The 27,037-nt window shown below is 38.8% G+C and overlaps 3 protein-coding genes across 4 annotated transcripts in view; 1 reads left to right on the forward strand and 2 right to left on the reverse strand.

Annotated features, from left to right (window-relative positions):
• Positions 1-27,037, forward strand: part of MED12L (mediator complex subunit 12L) — a 308,272-nt gene that overhangs the window by 225,461 nt on the left and 55,774 nt on the right. The window contains exons 16-19 of the mRNA XM_065875806.1: positions 20,268-20,415; positions 24,639-24,757; positions 25,433-25,576; positions 26,438-26,601. Coding sequence (XP_065731878.1) covers positions 20,268-20,415; positions 24,639-24,757; positions 25,433-25,576; positions 26,438-26,601 — 575 coding nt within the window. The remainder of the gene's footprint in view (positions 1-20,267; positions 20,416-24,638; positions 24,758-25,432; positions 25,577-26,437; positions 26,602-27,037) is intronic.
• Positions 1,473-2,483, reverse strand: P2RY13 (purinergic receptor P2Y13). The gene has a single exon (XM_065876159.1). The coding sequence runs from the start codon at positions 2,472-2,474 to the stop codon at positions 1,473-1,475; it is 1,002 nt and encodes a 333-aa protein (XP_065732231.1). The 5' UTR covers positions 2,475-2,483.
• On the reverse strand, positions 8,702-12,783 carry P2RY12 (purinergic receptor P2Y12). Of its 2 annotated transcripts, none has more exons than XM_065876155.1 (2): positions 12,520-12,687; positions 8,702-10,736 (listed from the first exon to the last, which is right to left on the reverse strand). In XM_065876155.1, exon 2 carries the CDS (start codon positions 10,711-10,713, stop codon positions 9,694-9,696), a length of 1,020 nt encoding a protein of 339 aa, XP_065732227.1. In that variant the 5' UTR covers positions 10,714-10,736; positions 12,520-12,687; the 3' UTR covers positions 8,702-9,693. The 2 variants fall into 2 exon arrangements, with proteins under 2 accessions (XP_065732227.1, XP_065732228.1); XM_065876156.1 differs by lacking the exon at positions 12,520-12,687 and adding an exon at positions 12,739-12,783 and having other exon boundaries at positions 9,569-10,736.

A 27,037-nucleotide genomic window follows, 5' to 3' on the forward strand; every position in this document is an offset into this window, starting at 1 on the left:
GTATAGATGTTACTGATCGTGGGTCAGCAGTTCTATCTATATGTGTACCAAGAATGGCATAACGATGACATATTCTATTTAAGACATTTGTAATTTATCCTCTGTGGGAAGTATTGTGGGAGATACCAAGAAAACATGACATATTTTCTGTCTTCAAAATATGTTGTCTTTCTTAAAAAATCCTAACCATCTTTGGGGGATGCAGTCAAGAATACAGCAAGCTAGGGACTTCCCTGGTGGCACAGTAGATAAGAATCTGCCTGCCAGTGCAGGGGACACGGATTCGAGCCCTGGTCTGGGAAGATCCCACATGCCGTGGAGCAACTAAGCCCACGCGCCGCAACTACTGAGCCTGCGCTCTAGAGCCCGCGGGCCACAGCTACTGAGCCCGTGAGCCACGACTACTGAAACCCGCGTGCCTAGAGCCCATGCTCCGCAATGAGACGCCACCACAGTGAGAAGCCCCCGCACCACAACAAAGAGTAGCCTCCACTTGCCACAACTAGAGAAAGCCTGCTCACAGCGACGAAGACCCAATGCAGCCAAAGATAAATAAATAAATCTATTTAAAAAAAAAAAAAGAATACAGCAAGCTAGTAAAAGGAACTCGGCATTGAGGGCCCTAACATACCCAAACAGTGGGAGAGGTAATTATTTTCAACCAGAGACATGAGGAAGGAGCATGGAGGTGCTGGCCCAGGAAGGCTTTGCTGAGTAGGTGGAATATTCCACCACCGTTAGAGTATTTGCTGGGCAGAGGGGGGATTCCAAAGAATAAGAATACAGTATTCTTGCCCTTGAATTTGTACACACTCAGGATGTAAGCGAAGTGTTACAGTACCATGTTTTATGTGGCTTAGTAATGCTGCTTGCGCCTCCTATGGTGTAGCTGCATACTGGGGAAGAGGCTGTTTGTAAGTGTAAGAAGCAGCGCCTTCATCAGGTATCTGGGCTTTCTGACCTATTCCCCAGACACTTTACATCTAGCATCCCTTTCAACCTCTAGCCTCAGTTTTCACCAAAGGACTCACAAGGTGGGTTTTTTGGGTTTTTTTCTTTTTAAATCAGCATGTGGGATACAAAAGCAGTAGCATTGTTTGAATTACATGTGCAGAAGAATGTGAGGTGTTTTAGAGTGGAGGAATATATTTTTTATAATTAGAAGATATGTAGTTTTAGGAATATACATTTCCCCATGATACATCTTTTCCAAAGTGTAAGTGAACGCTCTTGATAAGGTGACTTCTAGTGGCTGTTTGCTTCCTGTTGCATTCTCTTACGGATACTTCATTTCAGCTTATGAATAGATCTACGTGGAATTAAAATTTATATGATCCTTTCTGTATGCGAGGATAGTAAAATGTAAGAAAGCATTTGCTCGAAGCCATCTTTTCTTTCACTGCTTACATTTGATTTCCAAGTAAATTGTCTTTTGAAGTCTTGTCAGTCAATCGTTAACCATGATAAAGTTATCAGCTTAGGGTTATATTGTCTGACTGACTGGTATGATTTTCCTGGGTGGATGCTGCAATCTTTCTCCCTTTCATACATGGTAGCCTCTCTGTGAATTTTTTACATAAGAATATATATATTAAGGGATCCATGCAAATGTTAGTTGCTGCCAAAAAAAGGGTTGTTTCTTTAGCTAGAAACAGTTGATTTTGCAATCGACAGTCAGTCTTACGGTTGGTTTGACTGTGAGTATATGGGACTCTGGCGAAATGAAATGGAGCGAAACACACAAAGAAGACAGCCACGACAACAAATACTTTACCTTCTAGCCTTTTGCTGTTTTTGCTGCCCTTCCTCTTGGACTTTCTATAAGAATTGTATACCTTTTTTGCAATCACCATATAGAATAGAAGCATTAGGACAAAAACAGTCCAGAAAATGAACTGGGAAATGTAGTTCACCACTTCATGCCATTTCAGCCCAAGAGGACCCTTTAAGGAGGCACACTTTTTCACAGATGACGGTGTTGCTTCCTTGTTGCTTAAGATCATATTTGGCAGGGAGAGGAGGAACAAAAAGAGCCAGATGAGGGTTGAGACCACTTTTGCAAACGCAGGTTTTTGTACGAAAAATTTTCCAAAAGGTCTGATGATCTTGAGGAACCTGTCAAAGGCTATGAGCCCCAGCAATGTGATGCCCACGTACATGGTCTCGTAAAAGACGACGGCAGAGAAACGACACACAAAGGCTCTGAGCTGCCAGGGTCCGAGGCGCGCGTCTGAGAGGATTTTAAACGGAAGCATGAGCGTCATTATCAAGTCGGCCACCAGAGTATTTTTGAGGTAGACAATGAAGGTGGAGGAGCTGGGGATGTAAACGAACACCCACAGGGCCAAAGTGTTCAGCAGGGTGCCCATGAAGAAAACGACAGTGTAGATGGCTGGGAACACCAGGTGCACTGCCTGCATGTCCCTGGGGCACCTCTCAGACCCGTTGAAGCCCTTCATCACTGTGTCGTTCATGGTTTCCAATGTCAGCTGTTACACATAAACATACACACACAGTAAAACAAGAAGCATTTCATGATTTCAAAACACTACTTGTTAAAAGCAGACTTTAGGTTTGCAGCGTATTAGCACCTTAATGTATTCATCACATTTAATAGATCATTTGAGAAGTCCCATGTTGTTTCTGGCCAGAATTTTTTAAAGCACATAGTACATTTTTGGTACTTGTAACAGTACCATTACTTTCACACCCTTATGAAATCCAAATAACTGGTTCTACCCCATTCACAAGTTCGGCTTTTGGCATGGCAGTAAAACAAAGCTGGCTAAGAGGTAAAGTTACTCATGTCAGATCGCTGTACATTATGTAATTTCCTAGGCTCATAATCTAAGGTTTGTAGAATGTTAACCTTAAAGCATTGTTTTTCCCCTTGAACATATTCCATCATTTATAAGCAAGCCACTCATAATAACAGCTGAAATTCACCTTTGTTTGGGAGGATACTCAGCTCAGTGTCTTCCGATCGAGGCAGTCATTAGTTCAGCCCATGAAGGGCATGTGAAGCAAATGTCGTTCTGCTTTCTTATACCCGGTTTCCTTCCTCATTTTCACGTGTGCAGTGTGATCCATTAGAACCTCTTCTTATGCAAACCTTTGGGGGATTTTCTAATAAGGAAGCTCTCTCATTTTAAACTTATATACTGTTAATCTACTCTGGTTTGAGTAAGTCAGTTTAGTTGCAGTTGTTTTTATATTTTCTCATGTAATAACTTCCCTGCAGTTTATCTTCTCTACATGTTCAATGGAATTTTTAGTGCCTTTTGTATATAATAATAGGCAGAAATGTAAAGAAAAGAGCCCCAAATTGTAGGAGAATAAGAGTTGACTCTAAAATCAGACAGCATCGTCATCTGCATCCTTGTAGCCTGCTTTTTTCAGAAATGTGTGTTCATTAGGTATGACCTGATTATTTCTGTAGACATCTATCTTAGTCTTTTGGTCTTTCGATCTCTGAGAGATAAAAGGATGTATCGTCTAAGAGTTAAGGGCTATAAGACCCAAATGTTGGGGGGTTAGAATTCCAGATTCGCCAATTACTGGGTAGTAGATAATAGACAAATGATTTAGTAGCTCTGTGCCTCATTTTCCCCATCTGTATAATGGGTTTAATAGTAGTACATACCTCAGTGTTGAGAGGCTGAGATGAGTGCCTAGAATAGTGCTGACTATATATGAAGCATGAAAAAAATGTTAGCCACTCACTGCTCTGGTGAGCGAATGGCAGATTTAAATGGAGATATACTATTTCACTCATTAGAAAGCCACTTTTAGAAGTCTCTTCTGTATTTGTGATTGTATGCAAAGTGCTGAAAACTTCAGGAATTTCATCAGTCAACCTTGGGTCAAGTTCTCTAAAATTTTTGGAAGTATGTAATTGCTGCTTTTGTATAGAGAAAGCTGTTGTCTGTGAAGAAATGTTTGCTTGCCAGATAGATAAAGGGAAAGAGGAAATCAGAAGACCCTATGAGGGAATGTGGAGTTCTCCATGGTGAGTTTCACTTCATATTTCTTGCTATGAGTTTTACCACAGAATTGGACCAGACTGTCGCGTTGGCTTGATTGAGCATTTTGGGTGACTTAGCTTGGCATTCTGAGAATAAAATTACATATCCCGCCGGACATTTTTATGAGGGAATAGGATGCCTGATAATTTGGGTTGGAACTACCCAGTGTGGTGGCACAGTCTGAAAAATTGGTGTTTGATTCAAATAAATTGATCCTTGGAAAATACAGGTTCTGGATTTTATTAATGTAACGGAACATAATTTAAACATATATCCTTTTATTTGCTTCAGTAGAGAATAAAAGCAAACTTAAAAAAATTTGAGTAGAGGGATTAGACCTACGTCAATTAAGTATAAATTTCCTAATGGCTCCAAATCTATTATTTAGATGCGGGTTCAGAATAGTTTCAATTTAAACAAGGGAAATCCTGTACAAGATAGTTTCATAATACGAAAACTGGAAATCGCTTTTTGGTCAAATTTCAAAATGCCGAAATGTGGGAGACCTAAGAGGAGGAACTGATTTACGGTGGCATTTCTAGAGTTACAGAAGTATCTCCTCTTAAATGTAGTAGGTTTCAAAATGTTTGACTGTAGTAAGTATCCAACAAATCACTCACTCCTTTATGTCCACGTGCTTCACACGTATTAGCCAACAGTCTCTTAGTTCGCAGTGGTGCTGGTGTCCCCTGAGGGAGGGTCCTTCACCCTTGATGCCATACCTTAGAGGCTGTGATGGGACAGGAGCACCGCCTCAGGAGCCAGAGGGCCTGGGTTCATTTCCTTATTCCACCTTTACTTGTGACTTTGGTCAAGTTACTTATGCTCCCTGTGAAACCAGTGCCCCCTCTTAACAATGAAAATAAGTAATAGTATTTGCTTTATAGGGTTGTTAAGGGGATAAAAATGAGTGAACGTTTGTCAGGTGCTTTGAATAATGTCCGTCAAATGGTACATGTTAGTAAGTTTCTTGTTAAATGAAATTAAAAGGAAAATGGAATACTGTGTGCACCTGTGGGGATAGTGCACAAAAGACAGGAGTGAATCACAGAAGGTAACGGATAAAGGGTCCTAGAAAGTATACCGATTTGGCAAGCTCCTAAACTAAACATTTAAAATCCTATCAAGCTCAAAGGGAATTTAGTCAAAACCAATTAAATCACACAAGCTATACTTTCTAAGGGATTATCTGGTCTTATTTAATTCTTACAGCAGTCTCAGAGATCCGTCCCATTTGACAGATGAGAAAATGGAGGCGCAGACATTAAGCAGTTTGCCCAAAGTCCTGCAACCAGAGCCCACTGTAAACCCTCATGGTCTGGTTTCAGAGCCCCCGCTAGGAACCAGCCTCTCTCTCTCCTGTCTGCCAGAAGCCAGAGACAGGGTGAATGTGGAGTTGTTTACCAGATTCTGGACTTTTTGAGCTGGGTATTACTGATTGATGAGTGAGGAGATAGAATCCACTATAAAGTTTCAGGGACTTGTGAAACTCCTAGTCCCAAAGTGAGGTGCCAGGTTGAAAACGTAAATTGGTTCATAGCAGTAGGATCAGGAGAGAATCAAATATGTAAGGAAAAGTCATAGAAATTAGAAGCCTGCTAAATGGGAATAAACTACTTTTGGCATTTGCTGTCTCCTTAGGGATTGTCTTTTGGATCAGAGTCAACAGTATACTGTTCATGTTGATGTAACCACTACCATATAAATGACAATTGAAAAGATGTGGAAGTATTTGCTTTCATTTGGAATGAAAGGCAAAGTGGGAACTCCTGTACTCATAGAAGAGCCTTTTACTTCCCATCAAAGAATACCACGGTACTTTCTCAGATTATACGAAAGTGTTTAAAATCCCACAATGAATTAACCCAAGGTGGTAATAATCTAAAATAAATGATGCAGCTTACCATTAACTGTAGTGATCTGTGTATAAATAAATTTAATGTTAGAAAATCTCTACATATAACTGGAAACAGGCAATAAATTCACACTACTATCTGAAACACATATATTAATATCCAGTTTCATAATTTTATTATAAAAGGAAAACCAGTTTAAAGAATTCAAATATAGACATATAGAGTAGAAAGTGAAAGTTAATTCCCTTTACATATACATACCAGTGTGTGTGCAAATATATATATATATTTATGTATTGACATATTAGATCTTTGTCTCGTTCCATGTTAGTACATGAAGATTTGCTAACAAGTTTTTTTTTTTTTTTAAAGTTACACTATATAAAGGTACCATAGTTTAGTTAAGCTGTTACTGATGGACGTTTAGATTTTCTTTTTTCCCCATTTTTCCTCTGTTGAAAACATGCTGTAGAGCAAATACCTCTCCATGTATTTTTGTATTTTGTTCCAACATATATTTATAGGAAGTTTCCTAGAAGTGGGATTACTGGATGAAAAGCTGTGCATTGCAATGTTCAATGATATTTTCAAAAAGCTTTCCAGAAAGACTGTACCCATTTATAGTCTCACCAAGTAGGATTATCCAGCACTATTACTAAAAATCTTTTAAATCAGTTCTAAACTTACAGGTGAAAAAAGCCATGTCATGTAAATATAAATTTATTTATTAGTGAGGGTATATATATCTTTTCATATTTTCATTGCCTATTTGTATTTCTCCTGGAAATTGATTTTTTTCTTGCCCTTTTCCCATTTTCTAAAAAAAAGTCAGGCTGTTTCTCTTTACTTATCGGCTTGCAAGTATACTTGCATATATTTAGTTCCCACCAGCCTCATTGTAATCCCAGCTCCCACTTTGGGTGTTACCAGATCATCTAGGTCAGCCGTAGGAACCTGTAGGTGTTTTCGGTGCAAAACTGCTGAAACATCGAGAGGCATGAAGAGGGGGTTCTTTCTCTACATAGGGCTTTTCTCCCTGTTTTTAGAGTTCTAGTCCAGGGGTTGTCAATCTTCTAAATAGCCAGTTAGTAAATATTTAGGTTTTGTGACCCCGCAGCCTGTCACAACTATTCAACCCTGTTGTTGTAGCAGGAAACCAGCCATAGATAAAACCTGAGTGGGTGTGGCCTGTGTGCTAATAAAACCTTATGGACACAAAAACTTGAATTTCATACTTTAATGCGACGTAAAGTTTTATTCTTCCTCCTGATTTTCCTCCTGAAAACATTTGAAAATGTAAAAACCATTAAGTCACAGGCTGTACAAAACAGGTGCTAGGCTAGATTTGGCTTGTAGGCTAGAGTTTGTCACGTCTGCCTTAGACTGTTTATATAAGAAACCACTGAGAGAAACTTCCAATAACCAGCATCCTTAGGACTTGTTAGCCACTAAGGCTATGGGCAAGACTACATTTTGTTTGTCTCATCTTCTGAACCTGAATCTACAAAATTTGGCATCTCCCTCTCTCCGTCTCTCTCTCTCTCTCTCTCTCTCTCTCTCTCTCTGTCTCTCTCTCTCTTTCTGTCTCTCGAAGTTATTGTGAAATGTGACATGTATTGTGTATATTAAAGTTATTAAAGCTAGAGATAGTGACATTTTCTGTGTATAATGAGTGCTCCATAAATACTGATCTCTCAGCCTGTCTTGAATGGGATCAGTTTGATGTTTGATATAGAAGTATCAACAAAGTGTGATTTAGAGTTTAATGTAAATGTTTCATGTTATATATAAAAACATAGATAATTCCAAACATTTTACAATTTCTTTTCCACAAAAGTACTGTAATACCATTAGCTTTTCTGTTTTGTTTTGTTTTTTTCCTTTCTCTTGTGGAAATTGTCATCTCAGTGAATGAGTTTAATCCAAAATGAAAGATTGTTCAGGAAATCTCTGCCCATCCTGTAGTCTCCCGACACCTCATGTGATCCTGGCACCGTGAGGTGGCCAGCTTTCATCCACTCTCTACCCCCGACTTGACTGGATTGAGGAGTAAATCTGCCCTTCACTTTTCCCATATACAAAGTAAGATGGTCCGATTAGTTGATCCTTAGTTTCTCTTGCAGCTCAAATATCCTGGTATTCTTACAGAATGTGCTTACTCATGTGACATTAGAGTGAATTGCATTGGTTTACCTGGCAGAAATGGCTGCTGCCTTTGCCCCAGCGGTAGGTCGAATATGCATCTTTTTTGATGCATGCCTCTATGTGCATCTCCACTGACATCCAGTGCTTGCTTGCAGAAGTGCCAGAGAAGGAAATGTGGCCGCTCAAGAATAGATACCATCTAGAGAGTTAAATGAGTTCAACTATGTACTGAAATTTAACTCAGCAGAATAAAATAGATTATTATTGGAGTTCAGTGAACCTCCTTTTACTACAACTCACCATTTTTATTTCTTCTCACATTATATTTAGATATCGGTTTCTATGCCTTGTATTTGGGAATCACCTCTGAGGGTCCTAAATAATTGAGATAAATCGTGTCCACTTCCAAGTGTGTTACGTATTTTTTTATAATCAAAAATAATATGGCTTGTGGGGAATCAGACTACATTATAAGTTTGACCTATTTTTTCATTTACATATGAACTAATTGACGTGAGATGTCACCTTCAGAAGAGATTTTGCCCAACAGTGTGTAATAAAACGGATTGTGTTGGCAGCTATCTTTTCTTAAAGGGGTTTGTTTGATGTTGGTGTATATGAAAGATGAGTCATAGTATCTAGTGTCTTTGAACAAAGAAGTTCCCACAAAGTATGTTTTAGAGTTTAATGTAATTTTTTTATTATCTACACAAACAGGTAATTCCAGACATTTTCATCACTTTCCTGCTAATAGTTATACTGTTCAACTGCATCATCATATTTAACTTGTTTTTCTCATCAGGGAAATGTTCATTAACCCAAATCGCAGGCAGTTTCTAGAAGCTAGTTAATAATGATAAGTACTGATGATGGTATTGTATTTACTGAAGTTGTCCAAGTAGTAGCAAACTGGCTTCTCTGGTGTTAAGGATATATTCATAAGTTTTTGGTATTAGAATGTCATAAGGCAACTATTTTAATAACTTTGCTATTTTTGCTCTTCTTCTTGAGAAGGTAGTTTTAAAACCTCTATCTTCTTAATGAGAAAAAAATTTAGTCTCATCAATTACCATTTCAATTAGTTTAAATCCCTTAAGTTTTTACTTATAATTAAAAGTTAGTAGTTACTGTTCTTTGCATGTCCCAGTTACTTATGAGTATCACAATAGGTCAGCATTTGGTTAAGGGACTGGGATATATATATACATATGTAAGTACGTGTAAGTATATATACATATATAAGTATATAAGTATAATATTTGGTCAGAAGATTTTATCAGATTTATCATTCTTAGTTGATTACAATAAGTTAATAATAGCGTTGTGATCAGTAATATATTTTAAAAATTACCGTAAATGTTATTATATGTTTACCCATTTTGCCAAAAATCTACACGTCTGACTTCTGTGTAGTTTTGCATGTGGCATGGTGACTGGGTGCAGTTTGTTTTGCTACACAGCTACATGTTCAGTTACTTTTCTGCATTTTAAGATTGCTTTCAGTACCGGACAAGTAAAAGAAAATTGCTTTTGTCACCTTCTATTACTCGTTTCAAGAGTTATCGTTACTAACTCAGCTACTTCTTAGTCAGTATTAATATTTTCACATAGCGCTTGCCTGTTTGGAGTTCCAAACACTGATAGACTGAAATACTACCTCAGTTTGTCTACATTGGGGTCTCTTCACTTGGGTCACCACCATCCTGTCCTTTTTTCCTGTTTTTATGGGATGGAGATGATGCAGAATTGGAGCATCTCAGCATACTCATCAAGGAATTTCTGAAGGATTTGCAAAGGAAAAAGTAGATGAATGGGTCCAGGCACGCGTTTAAGGAAGTTAACCAGAGAGTGCTCTCTTTGACGTAGAACAGAGTATTCTCAGCAGAGCAGTCAAAGACATCCCGGGTTTGACTCAGGGTGTAGGGAATTCGGGCAAAATGGAAAGGAACGAAACAAATAAAAAATACAGCAATGATAATGAAAACTTTGATGTTTACCTTTTTCTTGGGGACTTTGCCGACGCCCCTTGTTCTCACGTATGACTTGTACAGTTCTTTTGTAATGAGCGTGTAGCATACAATGACAATTAGAAAATTAATCCAGAAAATGACTTGACAGATGTAATTGACTATCTCATGCCAGACCAGACCAAACTCTGATTTCAGGAATGAGCATTTCTTCACGTTCTTGTCACTGGGCCTCCTGTTGGTCAGAATCATGTTAGGCAAGGAGAGTAAGAACATGAACGCCCAGATGACAACAGAGAGAATCTTAGCCCCCAGGAGATTGTTGGGGTTGGATGTTTTAAATGGCCTGGTGGTCTTCTGGTAGCGATCGATAGTTATCAGTCCTAGGAATGAGATACTGATATACATCGTGAAATAAAATACAACGGAGGTCACTTGGCACACAAAGGCTCTCAGCGGTCCTGTTCCCAGTTTGGCATCGCTGAGGATTTTGAATGGAAAAGTCAGAATCATGAGAAGATCAGAAATGACTGTGTTCTTAAGGAAAATAATAAAGTTGGATTTACTGTGGATTTGAAAGAAAATCCTCATTGCCAGGCTGTTCGTGATGAGTCCAACGAAAAACAGCACGGTATAGAAGAGCGGGAAGAGGACCTGGGTGATTTTGTAATCTCTGGTGCACAGGCTGCCATTCCCAGCCGCAGTGGTGAGGTTGTCCATGGCTTGTGTTTCTCCTTTGCTACCTAGAGGGGGACAGAGGGGGTGATTATTTTCAGCCCCAGATATTTGATTTCACTCTCATCTCGGGGGGTAACATTTTTGGACAAAAATTGAGGTGTCTGATCCTCACTGGGTCGGAGTTAGTAAGAACACAGAAAAACTGAGGTGTCTGAGCCTCACTGGGACGGTAAGAACACAGAAAATTAAATCTCAAAATATTTCATGGTGACAAATATTTTATCTGTAGCAAAATAAAATAGCCTGCAGAACATTGTGTGAAGGTATGGCTACTTTGTGTCTCTTATTTTTTGAATGTTTGCCTCTTATAGGACACTTATTGATCTTAGGCAAAAGTGCACATACATAAAAACTAGAAGAGAAATACTCGGGCTGTGCTTTGTTCTTCTGCAGCTTCATTGCCACGCCTTCTGACTTTTTTGTTTCTATTCACAGTCACTTTTCCTACACCATCCTTGTTCCTGGACTTCATTTCCTCTAGTACCTTCAAAGTGTTCTAAGGAGAAATGACCGATAATTGCGGAGTAGAATTTTAAAAGTAAAAAGTGAAAAGAAATTTGTATAACATCACTTGTGGAAAAATTGTTAAATAAATAAAAAGCAGAAAACATCTTTTTCTTTTATAATTGGAAGGTATTTCTGCTTCTATATGCTCAGTCATCCATTTGAAAATCAGCCTCATAGAGACTATTCTTTAGCTCCGAATATTTTAACCCATGTGTATCTCTTTTCCAACTTTGCTCAGTAGATTTTAAGGTTTGACATATGTTTTCTTGAATATCATTCAGTGCAAATTTTTAAATGCTAAAAAAATAAGGAGATGGCTTCTGTATGTAGTCATCAGATGGCATTCCTCAAAACAGCCTGGGCATACTTTCTAGATTTATAGAGTGTATATAATTAAAATAAAATACCAAAATCATGTCCTTGTCTGGTTCCATAGGTTGTTATACCACAACAGGCAGCGATAAAGGAAATTAACACTTGACTTGAATACATTATTTGGCATCTAAGTTTTGAAATTTACAATGAAATTTGTAAAATTTTAATTCGTCAAAAACAAATGGAACTGATTCTATATAAAGTGTTATTCCTAAATATAAGACATGGTAATGTTAAAGTACAAATATCTAAATTAAAAAAAAATGCTTCCATTTAAAAGATTTAAATATAACAAAGCCAGCACTAAGTTCCCCCAAATGTCAGTGGAATTCTTTTTTCCATCCTTTAATTACTGAAAGTAGAACAAGTTAAGATTCATGTCACAATATGGCTTCAATTTTCAATACCTCCTCACCTGTTTAACTTAAAAAAACAAACGAACAAACAAACCTAAATAAACCCTAGTATTTGACACAAGATCACTGATTTAACCTTCCTTGCTACTGCTATTTGCCTTTGTTTATGCCCTGATGGTTTTGGAAATTCTACTTTGGGAATGCTCATTTTGCATAGACTGTAACTTATTTAATAAGTGTTCTTGGTATTGAGAATTTCGGCTCCCTCTATCTATATTAAATTTCATTTTACACTCAAGGTAAAATAAGTAAGACCATTTGAATTTTATTTCCATGTTCTGTGTAAATTTTTTTTTTTTTTTTAGTGAAGAAGTTAATGGTTATCTCTAACATCATGAATGCAGCTTGTATTTTAATTTGTATTCCATATAAGTACCTGCATTGATATTGCTATTAAAGTTTTCCAACTTTAAGAAAACTTGAAAAAACTCACACACACATCATAGTGCAAATACATACACTTGTCAAATACTTCTAGAGATAAAGTTACCTGGTTACTCTGTTGATTCTGAAGGATTTGAATGTATCCAGTATGTGGTAGTTAATAAAACCTGCAGAGTGGCATCTGGTTATTTTCCTTTTAATGTCTTAGTTTAGCTGTTTACACTCTTTATGATAGACAATCTTCTGAGCGTTCATCAGTAGGGTCTGGAGTGTTCTGGAGAGAAATAGAGGGAGAGAGGAAGAGGACTTCACAATCAGAAATTACCTTCAGACACCGTGGACTCAAAGCTATGCAGACGCTGTGTTTCTGTCTGGCTGCTTTTAGGACTTCTGCTTTTATTTCCTTGGGAAATATGGGGCAGCGTGGGTGAGAAGTCATCTTTTAAAAAGCAATTTAAAATCTTGTGGCTTTTTACTGAAACCTGCCATAGAGTTGATGCTTTGTGAGTTCTTTGGGTTATTTCCCATGAAAATGATAAATCCAAGTGGAGATCAAGCCTGTCAACGTCTGCTTCCTGGAGAAGGTTGCAAACTTGCTTTCTCAGATGTTCATTTACCTGGAAACATACGTGCTCAACACTAGGTGATATATTGCCTTTTAACAAGTAATCACATTTTAACTCGTAATGTGTGCTCGTTAGGGATGTTAGGTTTCTTGCTCTTTGTTTTTTTCCTGGTTAATAATGTCAGTATTTTAAATCTGTGTCTGAGCAACTCTTTGTAGGCGACACAGTTTCCCCCCATTATAAATTTTAAGATTCTAAAATTACATTAAGAAAGAGAAACAGTTGTATCCATTGCCAGGCTTATTATATAGTGTCTTTCATGCTTTTCTTGAGTAGAATTTAAATATAAACAAGTTATTTTTTCTTTTGACTTTGCTTTTGTTTTTTGGGGGAAATATATCATTAAATGAAGGGACTGTGGAATCACTATTACCTTCATGTAAATATTGTGGGCACTCACGCGTGTGTACACACTCGTACAATATTTCAGACTGTAGTGTCCTTCTATTACCAGCAGATCCACTTGGGTAGGTGTCTTTGCTGTGAACATATGTTTTGGTTACTTCTTTCTTCTGAGTTTTGAGTGTGTCTGTCTCTGTGTAGGTTAGATAATCTTCAAGGATGGTTTTTAAAGTACAGAACAGCAGCTCAGCGTCACCTGGGAAATCAGGAGAAATGCACTTTCTTGGGCACCAACCTAGCCCCAGTGGATCAGAAACTCAGGAGTGCACCCCTCACCTGTAGTTTCACATGAGCCTTCCAAGTGATGCTCATACACACTCAAGGTTGAAGACCACTGATTTAAACTACCTGAGCATTTTGTTGGCATCATGGGTTTGAAATCAAGCCATGAATTTGGGTAATTTCAGTTGGAAATGAAAGTCAGGTGATGATCCCCATCTGTTAGTCATCTAGAGGTGTCACTTTGATGCTATACTTTTAGAAGATTAACTTATTGGTTGGTTTAGAGAGACAGCATACTTTTTGAAAAACCTTTTATGCTACATACACTTCAGAATAGTAACAGCCAACTTTTGATTTCTTATGTTGTCATGAATTGACTAACATTTTATGATCTCAGCTGTTCTGTGAAGTAGATAGTCATCTTGTTTCCATTCTCTGGATGATGGAAACTAAGGAGCAGAGCAGCGAAGTTAGAGATCCTGTTCAACCCATACTGTCTGATTCCAGAGCCTGCATCTGTGACCACTGTGTACAAAAATCTTCCCCATCTCACTGTCTCCACAAGCCCTCCCTACATGCCCCACCCCTGCATTGAGGCCCAACAGTTAAGAGGTCAATGCCATGAATGGAATGGCTACACTTTTAAGAAGATAGGAGTCATGCTTGCCTTCACACCAGATTGTCAACTTTAAAGGATGTTTGTGAAGTGTTTCTAAGACCTTTGGATGAAACAAGGCTTTTGAAAAAAAAAAGAAAAATCATGACTATTTTCAGCAAATTAATATACCATACTAAAGGAACACTAATTCATGCTACTTTATGGAGAATTTATATTTCCAAATTCCTAAAGGGCTATGACTAGGGATTTGAGGGGTAAATGAAAGGCTCCAGTTCTTGATCTAAATTAACTTTCTCTTTCCTCTGATTTTAACTCACAACCACACCTATCTGTAAACCGTCTCTAATAGTATTTACTCAGTGGAGGATGACTGGAAAAGTGAAGTAATTCTATATACCCTAGAATTTTTACATGCAAGTGGTTTAATTGGTTTCTTTATTTTATCGAGTCTGTTTATCTGAAAATATGTATTTGCTTCAAATAGGATTACTGTGAACAGAGAGGGCCATGCCCTGAAATGGAAGGGCCCTGTGGTCCTTGTGAAACCGGGTTGGGACAGAAGGATGGAGAGGTAATTAAGCCACTGGATGAGCTCTTAGGCTGTTTTAGTTCTAACATCTTACAGTTTTGAGATGCAGTCATTTTGACATCAGTGAAGGTTTTGATGGAGCACGTGCATTCCAAGGCAGTGCTTATGTCATCTAGCTTGGCTTTACCTGTTAGCACGCATACATTCGGGTTAGATATAAGATAAATTCCAAAAGTAAGGAGTCTGGGGCATTGCAGTATTTAGCAAGAAAAGAATACTACCTCTGGTGATGCAGTTATTTGTCAGCCTTGTCTTGAGTGTTTTGCTTGAAAGTAGAGGACTGCTTGACAGCCATTATGCTCCTAGGATGCTCTGAGTTTGTTGGATAAAGGCCTCATTTTGGCCACACTGGGGACTATAAGCTATTACTGAACAAAGCTTTCCTTCACAAATCTAAGTAAAGGAGTCTCCGATTCTCTTGAATTAGAAAGAGTTACTCCAGGTCGGGTGTAGTTATACCGAGAAGCTGCTGATCTCCTTGTTCCTTTCACACAGCCTCTCCACGGTGTGCACACCCACCTCCCCCGCCACCAGCCCAAGGCTTATTACTGCTGTAACATTGATTTGAATTTATTTTATTCTAAACAGATTAACGTGGTACATTGAAAGCTTCAGCTGAAAGAAATAATGATTGGAGGTGAAAGGAGAGTACATGGCTCTGATAATCTCACCACCATTATCGCATCCTTGTGAACACACACACACGTTTTGGCAACATTTCTAATCACTCATTTTAAAGAAATGAAGATGACTAATATCAGGCTTCAGTTAACTCCAAGTTTTCCCTTTTCAGGACATTTGGCTCAAGAGACATCTTTGAATTTCTGTGGTATAACAATCCTTCCAGAGTTTTTGGATGTGCATCCTCCTAGGTTTTTAAAAGATCAATTAAGTGTGAGTGTGAGATATTATCTGAAGAAAGAAAGTGATTGATCTGGAGGATGAGATTTTCAGAACTCAGGGTGGGTGACCTGTTTAGCCCAAGGACAGCAGGGGGCTGGCGTGAAAGGGGTTAGCTAGACTTCCACGGACTCTCCTATGGATTCTTTCTCCACCCCACAAATGTGTCCTTCAGGATATCAACGAGAGAATAATTATTTGGTACTGATCTTTACAACTATGCAACTTGAGGGTGTTTTAATACCTAGTTTAAAGAGGAGAACTCATTGATACCTTTGGATACATTTGGTCCATTTTCTGAGATTGACCTTATTCTCATGTATAAGTTGCTATTTAAAGACTTGTGCATTTTTTACACGCACAAAAAATTGATGTAAACCAATCTTGTAGGCTATTGAAAAAGAGTTGCTTTGAAAACGTGTTTGCTTTTCCTCTTTGAAGACTAGTAACGGCTCTCACGGTTTCCCTGAAAAATGTTAACTGTCAGAAACACAGTCTTCATGCCCCATATGGAGGTTGACCGGTGGTTCCCCCCGCCCAGCTAACTGCAGGCTTCTCTTGCTTTTTAATTCCATCCTCTTACTCTCACCTCATGGCTTTGCTTTGCTTCTGGCCCAATTCCCTGAACATAACAGAGCCAATGAACTAATACAAGCGTCTTCAAGTTCCTCACTTCTTCACCTCCAGATTTCCCTGTATTTTCACCAATTTTCTTTTTTGTCTGTGGTTAAGTAGAAAGATGTCCTGGTCTTTTGAAGTTAATCCAGACAAGAGGTCACTGTTACCCATCTCCTTTGTTAGTTATCTGCCCTCCAGTCCGGATTTCCTTTATGGAGACTCATTTGAAGCATAGCTTTGAAACCAGTTTGTCATTGGTTATCCTAATACAATGATCACTTTTCTCTCAAGCCATTGTTCTTTATACCCAACTACTAGTAAGTGTGGTTTACTTCCCACACCTTCACCATTTCACCATCTGCTCTTACTTCAACCTCCTGTTTCCTGCCTTCTGCCCCTACCACTCTAGAGAAACTTCTCTTTTGAGGTTCACACATGTGGTTTTCCGTTTTTGTTTGTTTGGGTTTTTTTGTTTTTTGTTTTTGCGGTACTCGGGCCTCTCACTGTTGCGGCCTCTCCCGTTGCGGAGCACAGGCTCCAGATGCGCAGGCTCAGCGGCCACGGCTCACGGGCCCAGCCGCTCCGCGGCATGTGGGATCTTCCCGGACCGGGACACGAACCCGTGTCCCCTGCATCGGCAGGCGGACTCTCAACGACTGCGCCACCGGGGAAGCCCCATTGTGATTTCTTAACTGTATTCAACACTGTTGATGACCCCTGTTGCTAACTGTCCCTTCCCTTGCTTTTGTGACCTTAACTTGTCCGATTATTTATTAACTATGGAGAGTGTGTGTCCATCATTTGATGGTTTATTTATCCCCTTCACTATTGCAGCTGTTTTCCCTCCCTACCCCTGCCCAAAGAGAACATGGGGGTTTTGAATGCCTTCCAGTTACATAGTGCTCTTATCCGTAAGCTGTCACTTCTGCATTAGACCTGCCGTCAAACCACCTACTAGACATTTGTAATACATTTCCACCTACCCCTTGAATTCCTCTCACCTAACGGTGAATTCACGAGCTCCCTGCCCTTTTAACCTTACTCCTTCCCCGTCCCCGCCCGGACTCCAACAAATTTTATCTAGTGAGTCCGTCTTGAAATGAGATGCACATTCACTCAGATGCCTGATCCTTTCCTAACTTCCTCAGATACCTCTTGATTTTGCTTCTTATTTTTTATTCCCACCACGAAGACCTAGTTTACACCCTACAGACTTTTTTGGTCTAAACTTCTCTCTGCCTTTCATTTTTCCTCTTCAGTTTTTTTAAACACTTAGTTATCAGGTTAAGTTTCCACTAAACTAGTTTTTTTTTTTTTTTCTTCATCCGTGCCCTATTCTTTTAGTCACATGTTTCTTCATTAATCCACTTGTTTATTCATTATTTCATGCATTCAACAAATATTAAGTGCCTAGTCAGTGCCATTAAGGAAAATATAAGTGTGAATGGTCTAGTGAGGAAGACAGACATTAAACAGATACCTAGAAAATAGGTGAATTACACAGCGATAAATGCTCCAAAGTCGCTTCTCCGCACACCTCCCTCTGCAGTGAGGGCTTTCGCTAAAGTGAGTTGACAGAGGGAGGGACCTGACGCTGTCATCATGCATAGCATTTCCACACGTGCGCTTGAGGCTGTTGAGAGTATTTCAGGTGGCGGGAGGAGACCAGCAAAGGAAGGAAGTGCCCGGCACCTTTGGGAAATGTTGAGCAATGCGGCACAGCGTGGCTGTGGGGTGCCTGCAGGGAAGGCGTGGAGGTGCAGTAATATCAATGGACAGCAGGGGGTGCTGTGTCTGATATGCCACTAAGCATTTTACAGACAGATCCCCACTCTCACCAAAACCTTATAAGGTATGTAGTGTTAACCATTTTTCAGAGGAAGAATCTGAGGCTCAAAAAGGCTCATTATCTTGGGCCATGGCGTTGGCAAGTGACACACCCTGGATGCAGTCACAGCTCTCTCTTACCCTGAGCTCGGGCTGTTACTGGGCCAATATGGAGCCATAGTACCCCGTGTTCATTAGAACACATGGGTCTTTCCAGGATACCTTCCGTCACCATCCCTGTTTGGGGTTCGAACTCTGCAGGTGCTATCTCTATGATACTGAATCTGTACTCCTTAAATCAGGGAACATTCATCCTTGCATTTTCTCAGTTCTTAGTACCTTGTCTTGCTGTAGGTAGGTACTCTATAAACAGCTGTTGCTAACATCTTTCCATCACCCCTCACACAACAGGTTTACATTAGAACCATTTGACAGGTGCCTTAACTGAAAACAATCACCAGGGCACATGACTGACTTCTGAGTTTGGTGCAGTTTCCTCATCACCCTTCTGTCCCCTTTATAGGGCTTGCTTATATGTACACACCCCACCAGGAAGTATATCAGTAATGCTGCGTAACGACAACAAAAATTGGAGATTGACAAAGTAGCTCAGGTCACTGAGATATAGCAATCACTACCTATGTCAGCTTTATCCTGTGGTTAGGTCTGCCTTTTGAAACTTCGGAGGAGATTTTGAAACTCAAGGTATTAAATAACAGCTTCTAGAAAAGACTCACTCGGTTTGAACAACCTGAAATATTAGTTATTGGGGGACTTGGTAGCAAGATAGATGGGCAGAGTATGCAAATGTATGTTTCTGATAGAACGTTATAAAAAAAAAAGGAACCAGTGCAAGAAGTGGTGCTTTGAATGCAGGCAGGTGAGAGAAAGGACAGCACGACAAAAAGAGACTGAGAGAACAGTGACAGAAACTGAGAAGAAACAGGCTCTTACTTCAAGGCTAAAGAAGCAAAATGCTACTTTGTGCGGAGTACACACGTGGAGTACTCCAAATTGAACATCGCCGTTCTCCAGGTCACAAGGACTTTGCTCTTTTCTGCAGCCATTACTAATTTACGTGCACACAGTGCGGTTTGTTTTCCCTGGGACAAAACTTTCCACACGTGAGCTCCTTAGGGATAGGTACTGTTGGGGAGAGTAAGTACCTCGCATGGGCAAACATGCACAAATGGTAAGAAAAGGCGATGAACTGAAACATAGAGCTAGGAATTTCACTAAGAAAATGGAAGAGTATAGGATCCGAGAGAGAAATTTAGATAGGAAAATTCAAAACCAGGCATAAGAGAGGACACATCCTGGACTCTTTAACTCTGGCTAAAGAATGTGTTTAGCGGTGTGTTTGTTTTTGTGATGCTGTGACTAAGTAATTTCCTCTCCCTTGTGAGAAAAATAGTGCTTGAATTCACTGTGTCTGTGGGGCAGGTGTGGGAAGGTGGTCCAGAAGAGGAAGGTAGTGTCAGAACGTGTTTGCATTTCCAGCTATTTTCCTCACACCTAATGAGACCCATGCTGTCTGTCGTTTTCCATTTGGAAAGAAATACACATGTGTCTTACACAGTCATATTGGAAGTAAATGAAACTTTTTTTTTTAATAAAAGTACTTGAGGATCCTCTTTTTTCTAAATATAAAATGTTTAATGATGTTTAATGCATGCAGAAAACTGAGCTTGCTAAGAAATAACATTTTCCATAAGGAAATAATTTAACTAGATAGTATGTAATAGGATGTGAAATTAATACCATGTTAAATTTTAAACAATCAAGAGTCAAAACTTACTCTGTAAGGTACGCCCACATCAACTGCTTCTATTAAGACTTCAGGTCAGTTGACACTTTTTTTTTTTTTTTACTTTAGCAAGTTCCAAACTGGAAAAACAAGGGTGTTGCCAGTGGAGGTTGACGTGAATTGAAAGGTGGGCGGGATGCCACCACCGCACGAGCCAGCATGGAGCTGCTGTGGTCAGCGCATATCATGTCCGTGAACCCCATCCTTTAAACAGGGGTTTCAGAATGCATTTTCTGTTTTTCAGGATGAATCTTCAAGTCATGAGTATAACCAGCGCACAATCCTTCTTTATGGAGTGGGCAAAGAGCGTGAAGAAGCGAGGCATCAGTTGAAGAAAATTACCAAAGATATTTTGAAAATCCTAAATAAGAAGAGCACCACAGAGACCGGGGGTAAAGAGCCCTAATGCGTTTGCCCCCATTGTGATGTCGTTTGTCTTCCCCTCAGCACGGTCTTTATCACAGTCGTACACGGCACTGTCAGCAGAGGGTTTCCTCCCCCGAATGACTGTCACGTTGAAATATGAATAAGCACATTGAAAGTTTAAGGCCTTGGTCCCATTTATAGTAATGCTTGCATGAAAATAGCACCTTCTATAGATGGATAGAGGTGATTTCATTTGCTCCTCTTCTTTTCGTATTTCCCAAATTCTCCACAGCAGTCATACAGAAAGTATTGAAGAATGAGTTGGAAAACCCTTAGGCCGGAAGAGGTCCATTCCCCCAGTTGCATCCCTTTTCAAGCTCCTGGTTGGCTCTGGGTACTCATATTTACATGATGATTAAAAATCTTGGCATAGCAGTGGCCGATCTTTCCTTACATTATTCAGAAGAATAATTGCAGTAGGTAGGGGAGGCTACCCACGTCTCCAGACGATTGCAAGTAGAAAGAAAACTGGGTCTTTGCTCCATAATGCCTTTACTTGGGATGCTCTGTCACCAAGCTTTTTACATAGCTCTTACAGTGAAGTCATGCCTTTGTATTATGTCACCATATAACATAATTGGAACTTTGTAATTATCCACCTCACATTTGCCTAATTACTCTTCAAAGTTTGTTTCTTTTATTAGACAGTCATACGATTTAAAGTATGCTATCATTATGTATACTCCGCTACCACCACTGGTATTTATCTCTCTGTTACTTAAATAATATAATGGGGAAAAAAAGTTTGGATTTTCCCTGTGCGAACAGCACGCTTCCTACACAGGGCATAAGCCACCTCTAGGAGCCCTGCTTTCTTGTCCAGTACAAAATAAATACTGTTTTACGAACCTCTCCACAGGGGATCCAGTCTTTAGGACTCTACCTGGATGAGTTACTAGAGCTTGCCCACACTAGATCTTTCCCACAGAAAAGGACAGATATAACTATTGCAAATATCTCTCTTTCCTCTCCATCAGTAAGGGTGCAGGTGCAGAAACAAGGTACGAGGGCAGGGCGAAGTGTTTTTAGTCTGAATGTGTGTTTTGGGTGTCTGATGTCTTAGAACACAGTGGGAAGGCTACCTTCGTGTTATTTGCATCACATTCCCTAACTCACTTCTGTGGCCTCTTAAAGAGTTAGTGCTACACAGGCGCCATGAGGTTGTGGAAGGGAAATGAAACACTGTTGTCATTATTGAGATTGGGGAGGGGTGAAGAACTGCTCTAAAAAAACTGTTGATCTGTTGTTTTGCTGTTTTCTCTGTTAGAGAAAAGAGGAAATGGGCTGAATCCCAAAGCCCTGCAGCTAGCTAGCAAAGTATATTTGAAGCTACTTTTTGTATATTTGGGAATGGGATGGACACTGTGTCCTTTAGAAGGTTCAGTAATATGGGCTTTTACCTAAATTACTTTTAGAGAGTCTTTTCAGGTCCTGTGGAATATTTGGTTTGGGGACGCTGAGAGGGGTGGGACGGGGAAGGAAGCAACATGGTATCCTTTTCTGCTGAGTCTACTTCCTTCCTGTATAAAGTTTTTTAAAAATGCTAGACTATTGTCTGTCCTATCTTTGTACCAGTCTCTTAAATAGGCAGTTCTGGCTTGTGAACTCACCAGGAGAAAATCATTGTTGCTCCACGCTAATTTTTGAGATATCCGGTACAGCACTGGATACACCCCTGAGGAGAGGGTCATCTTCAGTGGGGATTTTTGTCTTTCCCACGTTTTAGATAAAACTCCTCAACCAGAAATATGTTTGTTAATTTGGGATGTAGTGAGCTGCCTTCTGATAAAGAGGCTGGTGAGGCAGGACAACAGAAGTTGTCTTAGCATGTATTTGATTTCTGGCTACACATAAAAGCATGATTTTGAGGAACTCATTAGAAGTGCTCTCAGATCAACCGGACCTTGCCTGGGGGCGGGGGGAGATTTATAATCTAAAGCTGAAATAACATTTCCAGTTGAACACGTTCAAATCTCATTTTACATTTACATTGACTAGTCACCTTTGGGTGTAAATTTTCAAAACATTAATGAAGTTTTACCATACCAATACAAGTCAGAACTTCCAGGATTAGAGATTTAAAGAAAAAAAAGGAAAATCAAAATTAAGCAACAAGAGAGCAATAATATATATTATGAAAGCAAATTAACATAAAACAGATGAAAATCTATGAATTATGACTATACTGTTATCTATGTCAATGTCATTAAAATATTCCTTTGAGAACCACCACTAATTTCTTAAATTTTCCTCTCAAAGTGAATGTAAATTGCCAAGAGTCAATTGCATCTTTTTTTATAAGAGGTCTTGAGAAGTTAGCTATGTGTAAGTAAACAGAGCCTATTAATATAGACAAACCAAAAAATTTGTGAGTTCTCGTGCTGGGTCCACGTCCTCCAGTCTGTTACTTTTCTTGGTAACAGACTTGGTTTTGGTCCCAGGAAGGACTGAATAAATATATTAACTTCACTTCCAAAGCTCGTGGTACCCAAAACTATTGGTGTAAGTTTTCAGCCTTGGACTAATGATGTGAGTAAATGAAAAATTCAAAACTTGGATATTTTACACATGCTCATGACATGCAAACAGCTGTATTGAAGGCAAAATGCCACTTGTACCTTTGAGAATAGATGTTGAAAGACAAGTAGGTTTCGTGAACTCCTTTCTTATTATTTGCGTTACATTTGGTGATATTTGACAAAAGTGACACACAATCTTGTACCTTATGTTACTCAGCACCTTTTAATTCTAAGTTTGTTTGTTTTAGGAAACAACAGCCTGGGTCTTTTGCTTGTCTTTTGCCTATCTATAAACCACGATTGCTTATTGTTGAAAGAGAAGTCTCCTTTCTTGTTATTTTCTAAATCCATTACATTTGCCATTAGCAAAGCCTTTTGAGTTTAGTGAAATCCTTCTTGAATCTTTAATAGAAAAATCAGTAAAGTGAGCTCTGTCTCCCCAATTAAACTTTCCCAAGTAAGATGATGTGAGTGAGAGGGCTTTTTCCTCAGTAGCCTTTGACTGCTTAGAACCATAGTGTTGGAAATGATCTTTCGTGGAGATCGTATAATCCAACATTTCCTTTTTGTTTTTAGATTTGTGTTTGTAAGTACATATATTAAAAAATATTTTAAAATGGGACCTAATTATTTCCGGATCTTATCCTTAGAGCTGTTAAGGGCAAGAGTCCCTCTGGAATAAGCAATGTTTATAGTATTTCTTATTGATATTTTCTTCAAACTTCTTTATACTGAATTGATAAAGGTAGCACTTTGCCAGTAAGGTGGAGAGATTTCATTCTTTTCTACCCCTAAAAAAGTTAGGAATTGTGTAAATTTCCTTTTTTACGTACTAAAGTGTTTGGGAATCTCCTAAGAAAATGCCAGTGAAGTTTTTCCTATTATATCAATGTGAGCCTCGGTGATTTTTTCCCCCCCCATTCATTGTTGATATCGTATTTTAAAAGTCAGTGGGTAAGAAACGTTTATAGAGGGACTTCTCATTAATAGCCAAAAGTTTAGGTATAGTACATAAATGAGAATTGTTTTTTGTTTTTTTTTGTAATTTTATTTATGTATGTATGTATGTATGTATGGCTGTGTTGGGTCTTCGTTGCTGTGCGTGGGCTTTCTCTAGTTGCGCCGAGTGGGGCTACTCTTTGAGCTCAGTAGTTGTGGCGCACGGGCTTAGTTGCTCCGTGGCATGTGGGATCTTCCTGGACCAGGGATCGAACCTGCGTCCCCTGCACTGGCAGGCGGATTCTTAACCACTGCGCCACCAGGGAAGTCCCGAGAATTGTTAATTTTTAGAAAAAAAATAAAATTACCTCAACAGTATGAATCAATGTCAGAAGCATAATTTTGAGTGAAAGATGCCAGATGTAAAAAGTACGTATCATATGATTCCATTTGTATAAAGTTCCAAAGTGAGCAATACTAATCCAAGCCATTAGAGGTCAGGATCTTGGTTCTCTGAGGAGGGAGAAGTGACTGGAGGGAACCTGAGGGGGCTTCTGGAGTTCTGGTACGTGATTTTGTGATTTGAGTTTCATTACATAAATTTACTTTGTAGAAATTCAGTAAGTTTGTACAATTTTCCATTCGTATGTTATACTTCAATAAAAAGTATCCATTAAAGTCAAGAGCTTCAATTAAATGGAAAATAATGTACCTACTCTGTGTTTATTTAGTTGGAGATGAAGGACAGAAAGCCAGGAAGAGCAAACAGGAGGCATTTCCAACACTGGAGACTGTGTTCACAAAACTTCAACTCCTTTCATATTTTGACCAACATCAAGTGACATCTCAGGTAGCCATTAAAGCTGTTTTATTACGCATTTGGGATATTTCCTTAAAAATCTTTTTCATGCAGTGTATGTTTTTGGCTTTACTTGTTTTATAAATACATTTTTTAGACATATTTGGAAGCGTCTTAAACTATCAAGCAGTTCAGTTTTAAGTGTCAGGTTGCCTTCCTCAGAGGAATTAATTTTTATCATGGAAATATTTTTACCGTATGATAATAATCAACACTATATAAAATAATCTATAATGCAGTACTTATATTATTACATTTTAGTGCTACATTGCTATCGATAAGGGAGAGATCTGTTGATGACTGAAGAAAAATTACTATGCCATTGAGAAGAAACCAAATCTATTTTGTTTTACAAATCCATTGATAGTCAAATAGATGTCATCTGGAAATTAATTAGCATTTATTGTTGTTCTGCCTTTAGGAGAGTTGGGTGTAGATCTGAATGACAACTCAGCTTATTTCTTCAAATTTTAGTTGTTTTAAGGATATTATTGCATTTGTACGTGGTTTTGTTTTCTGTAGAAGTATGTTTCGACTTCTAAGTAGAATCACGTATAAATTCACGTTTCTTACCTAAAAAATTGAAGTAATTTAATAAATAAAAGTTATTTGGACTGTTGGTCTTACGATTACTTTCACTTTTTTTTTTTTTTTTTCTTCCCACAGATCTCTAACAATGTGCTGGAACAAATCACAAGCTTTGCATCAGGAACATCGTACCATCTCCCACTGGCTCACCATATTCAGCTCATCTTTGATCTCATGGAGCCAGCGCTGAATATCAATGGCCTCATTGACTTTGCAATACAGGTGTCAAAGGGATCCTGCTTCTCTCTTTTTGCAGAAGGCAAACCTACTAGGCATTGTACAGTTTAAAATGAGCCACCCAGTGCATTTTTGAATAGTTGGAACATTCTGAGTCAACAGTACTCAACTAGCATTTTCAACTAGCATTTTCATTGCATCTGTGTTCATAATTTTCAACTAAATAGTTATAATTTGTGCTAAAATATAGTAATAGTCACTTTAAAATGTGAGAGCTTTGAGGGTATTTCTTGTTTGTCTTTTGCTTAGGGAAAGGTGAAAGTTTGTTTGCTATTTATAGTAGAGTATATTTTAGGGAAGGGCAAAAAATATGCAACATTATTAATTTGTTCCACTATGTTTCTTATACACATACTTGAGTTCATTTGTTATTTCACTAGTGAGCAGACATAAAACTTGGTTTCTTTTACTTATTCTATTGGAGGTGTTAGCTTTGTTAATAATAAGAAAGTGATGATAAATAACTTCCATTTATTGAAAAGGAGGGGAAAGTGGAAAAAACGTCAGAGGTGGGGATGTTCTTCTCTGAAATTATCCAGTCCAGAACTTTGGACCACCATAAAATTTTGATAACTGTTTCAGTATTGGGTACCTCTCGATTGCATGCACCGTGATGCCCAGACAGAAGGAAAGCTCTATCATTTGATAAAGTATTAAAAATAAAAACCAGTTAATTCATTGGGGTGCTGAGACTGTGGTTGTATATGTGCATGTTCCTGGGGCAGGACAAGGAAGGAGATCAAGTAGTTTTAGAATGACTCAATATATCCGTGGTTTGTAAAAATAAACGTCTTTCCTATTTGTTTTGGCAGCTACATTTTTCTTCGATCTTTTCTCCCGTTGTAGCTCCTGAATGAACTGAGTGTTGTGGAAGCCGAACTGCTCCTGAAATCCTCCAGCCTGGCAGGAAGTTACACAACGGGACTGTGTGTCTGCATCGTGGCCGTTCTCAGGAGATACCACAGTTGTCTGATCCTGAATCCCGATCAGACGGCCCAGGTGTTTGAAGGGTTGGTATACCCTAGAATGTGTAATTTGTGATGAAATATGATAGTGGTTTTAAGACAAAAATAGTACTGTTTGTTTCATAGAAAGGTATAACACAGTTAAGGAATGCTTGTGCCAGGAAATGTTTATCGGAAAGGAGATAAAAGCATGAAAAGTCCGCCTGCCTGCCTGGTGGCTACTTCGCTCCCCCTAGTTGCTGTCATTTCTGCTACCCAGCATCCTGGCTTATTATGGATGGTGAATAAGTGACTGCTTCTTCGCTCTTGTCATTTCAGTTTCTGTTTGGAGAATCCAAATAAGCTTTGCACATACATCATCTTATAGATTTACCTTTTCAATTTTATTTCTTTTATAAATTAAAGGAAATTTTTGACAAGGGTTAATCTAGAATAAATGACTTTTGATTCTTAGTCTTTTTTCGGTTTGTGTGAATTGTAG

This window comes from Phocoena phocoena, chromosome 4 (assembly GCF_963924675.1).
Source record: "Phocoena phocoena chromosome 4, mPhoPho1.1, whole genome shotgun sequence".
Lineage (NCBI taxonomy): Eukaryota > Metazoa > Chordata > Mammalia > Artiodactyla > Phocoenidae > Phocoena > Phocoena phocoena.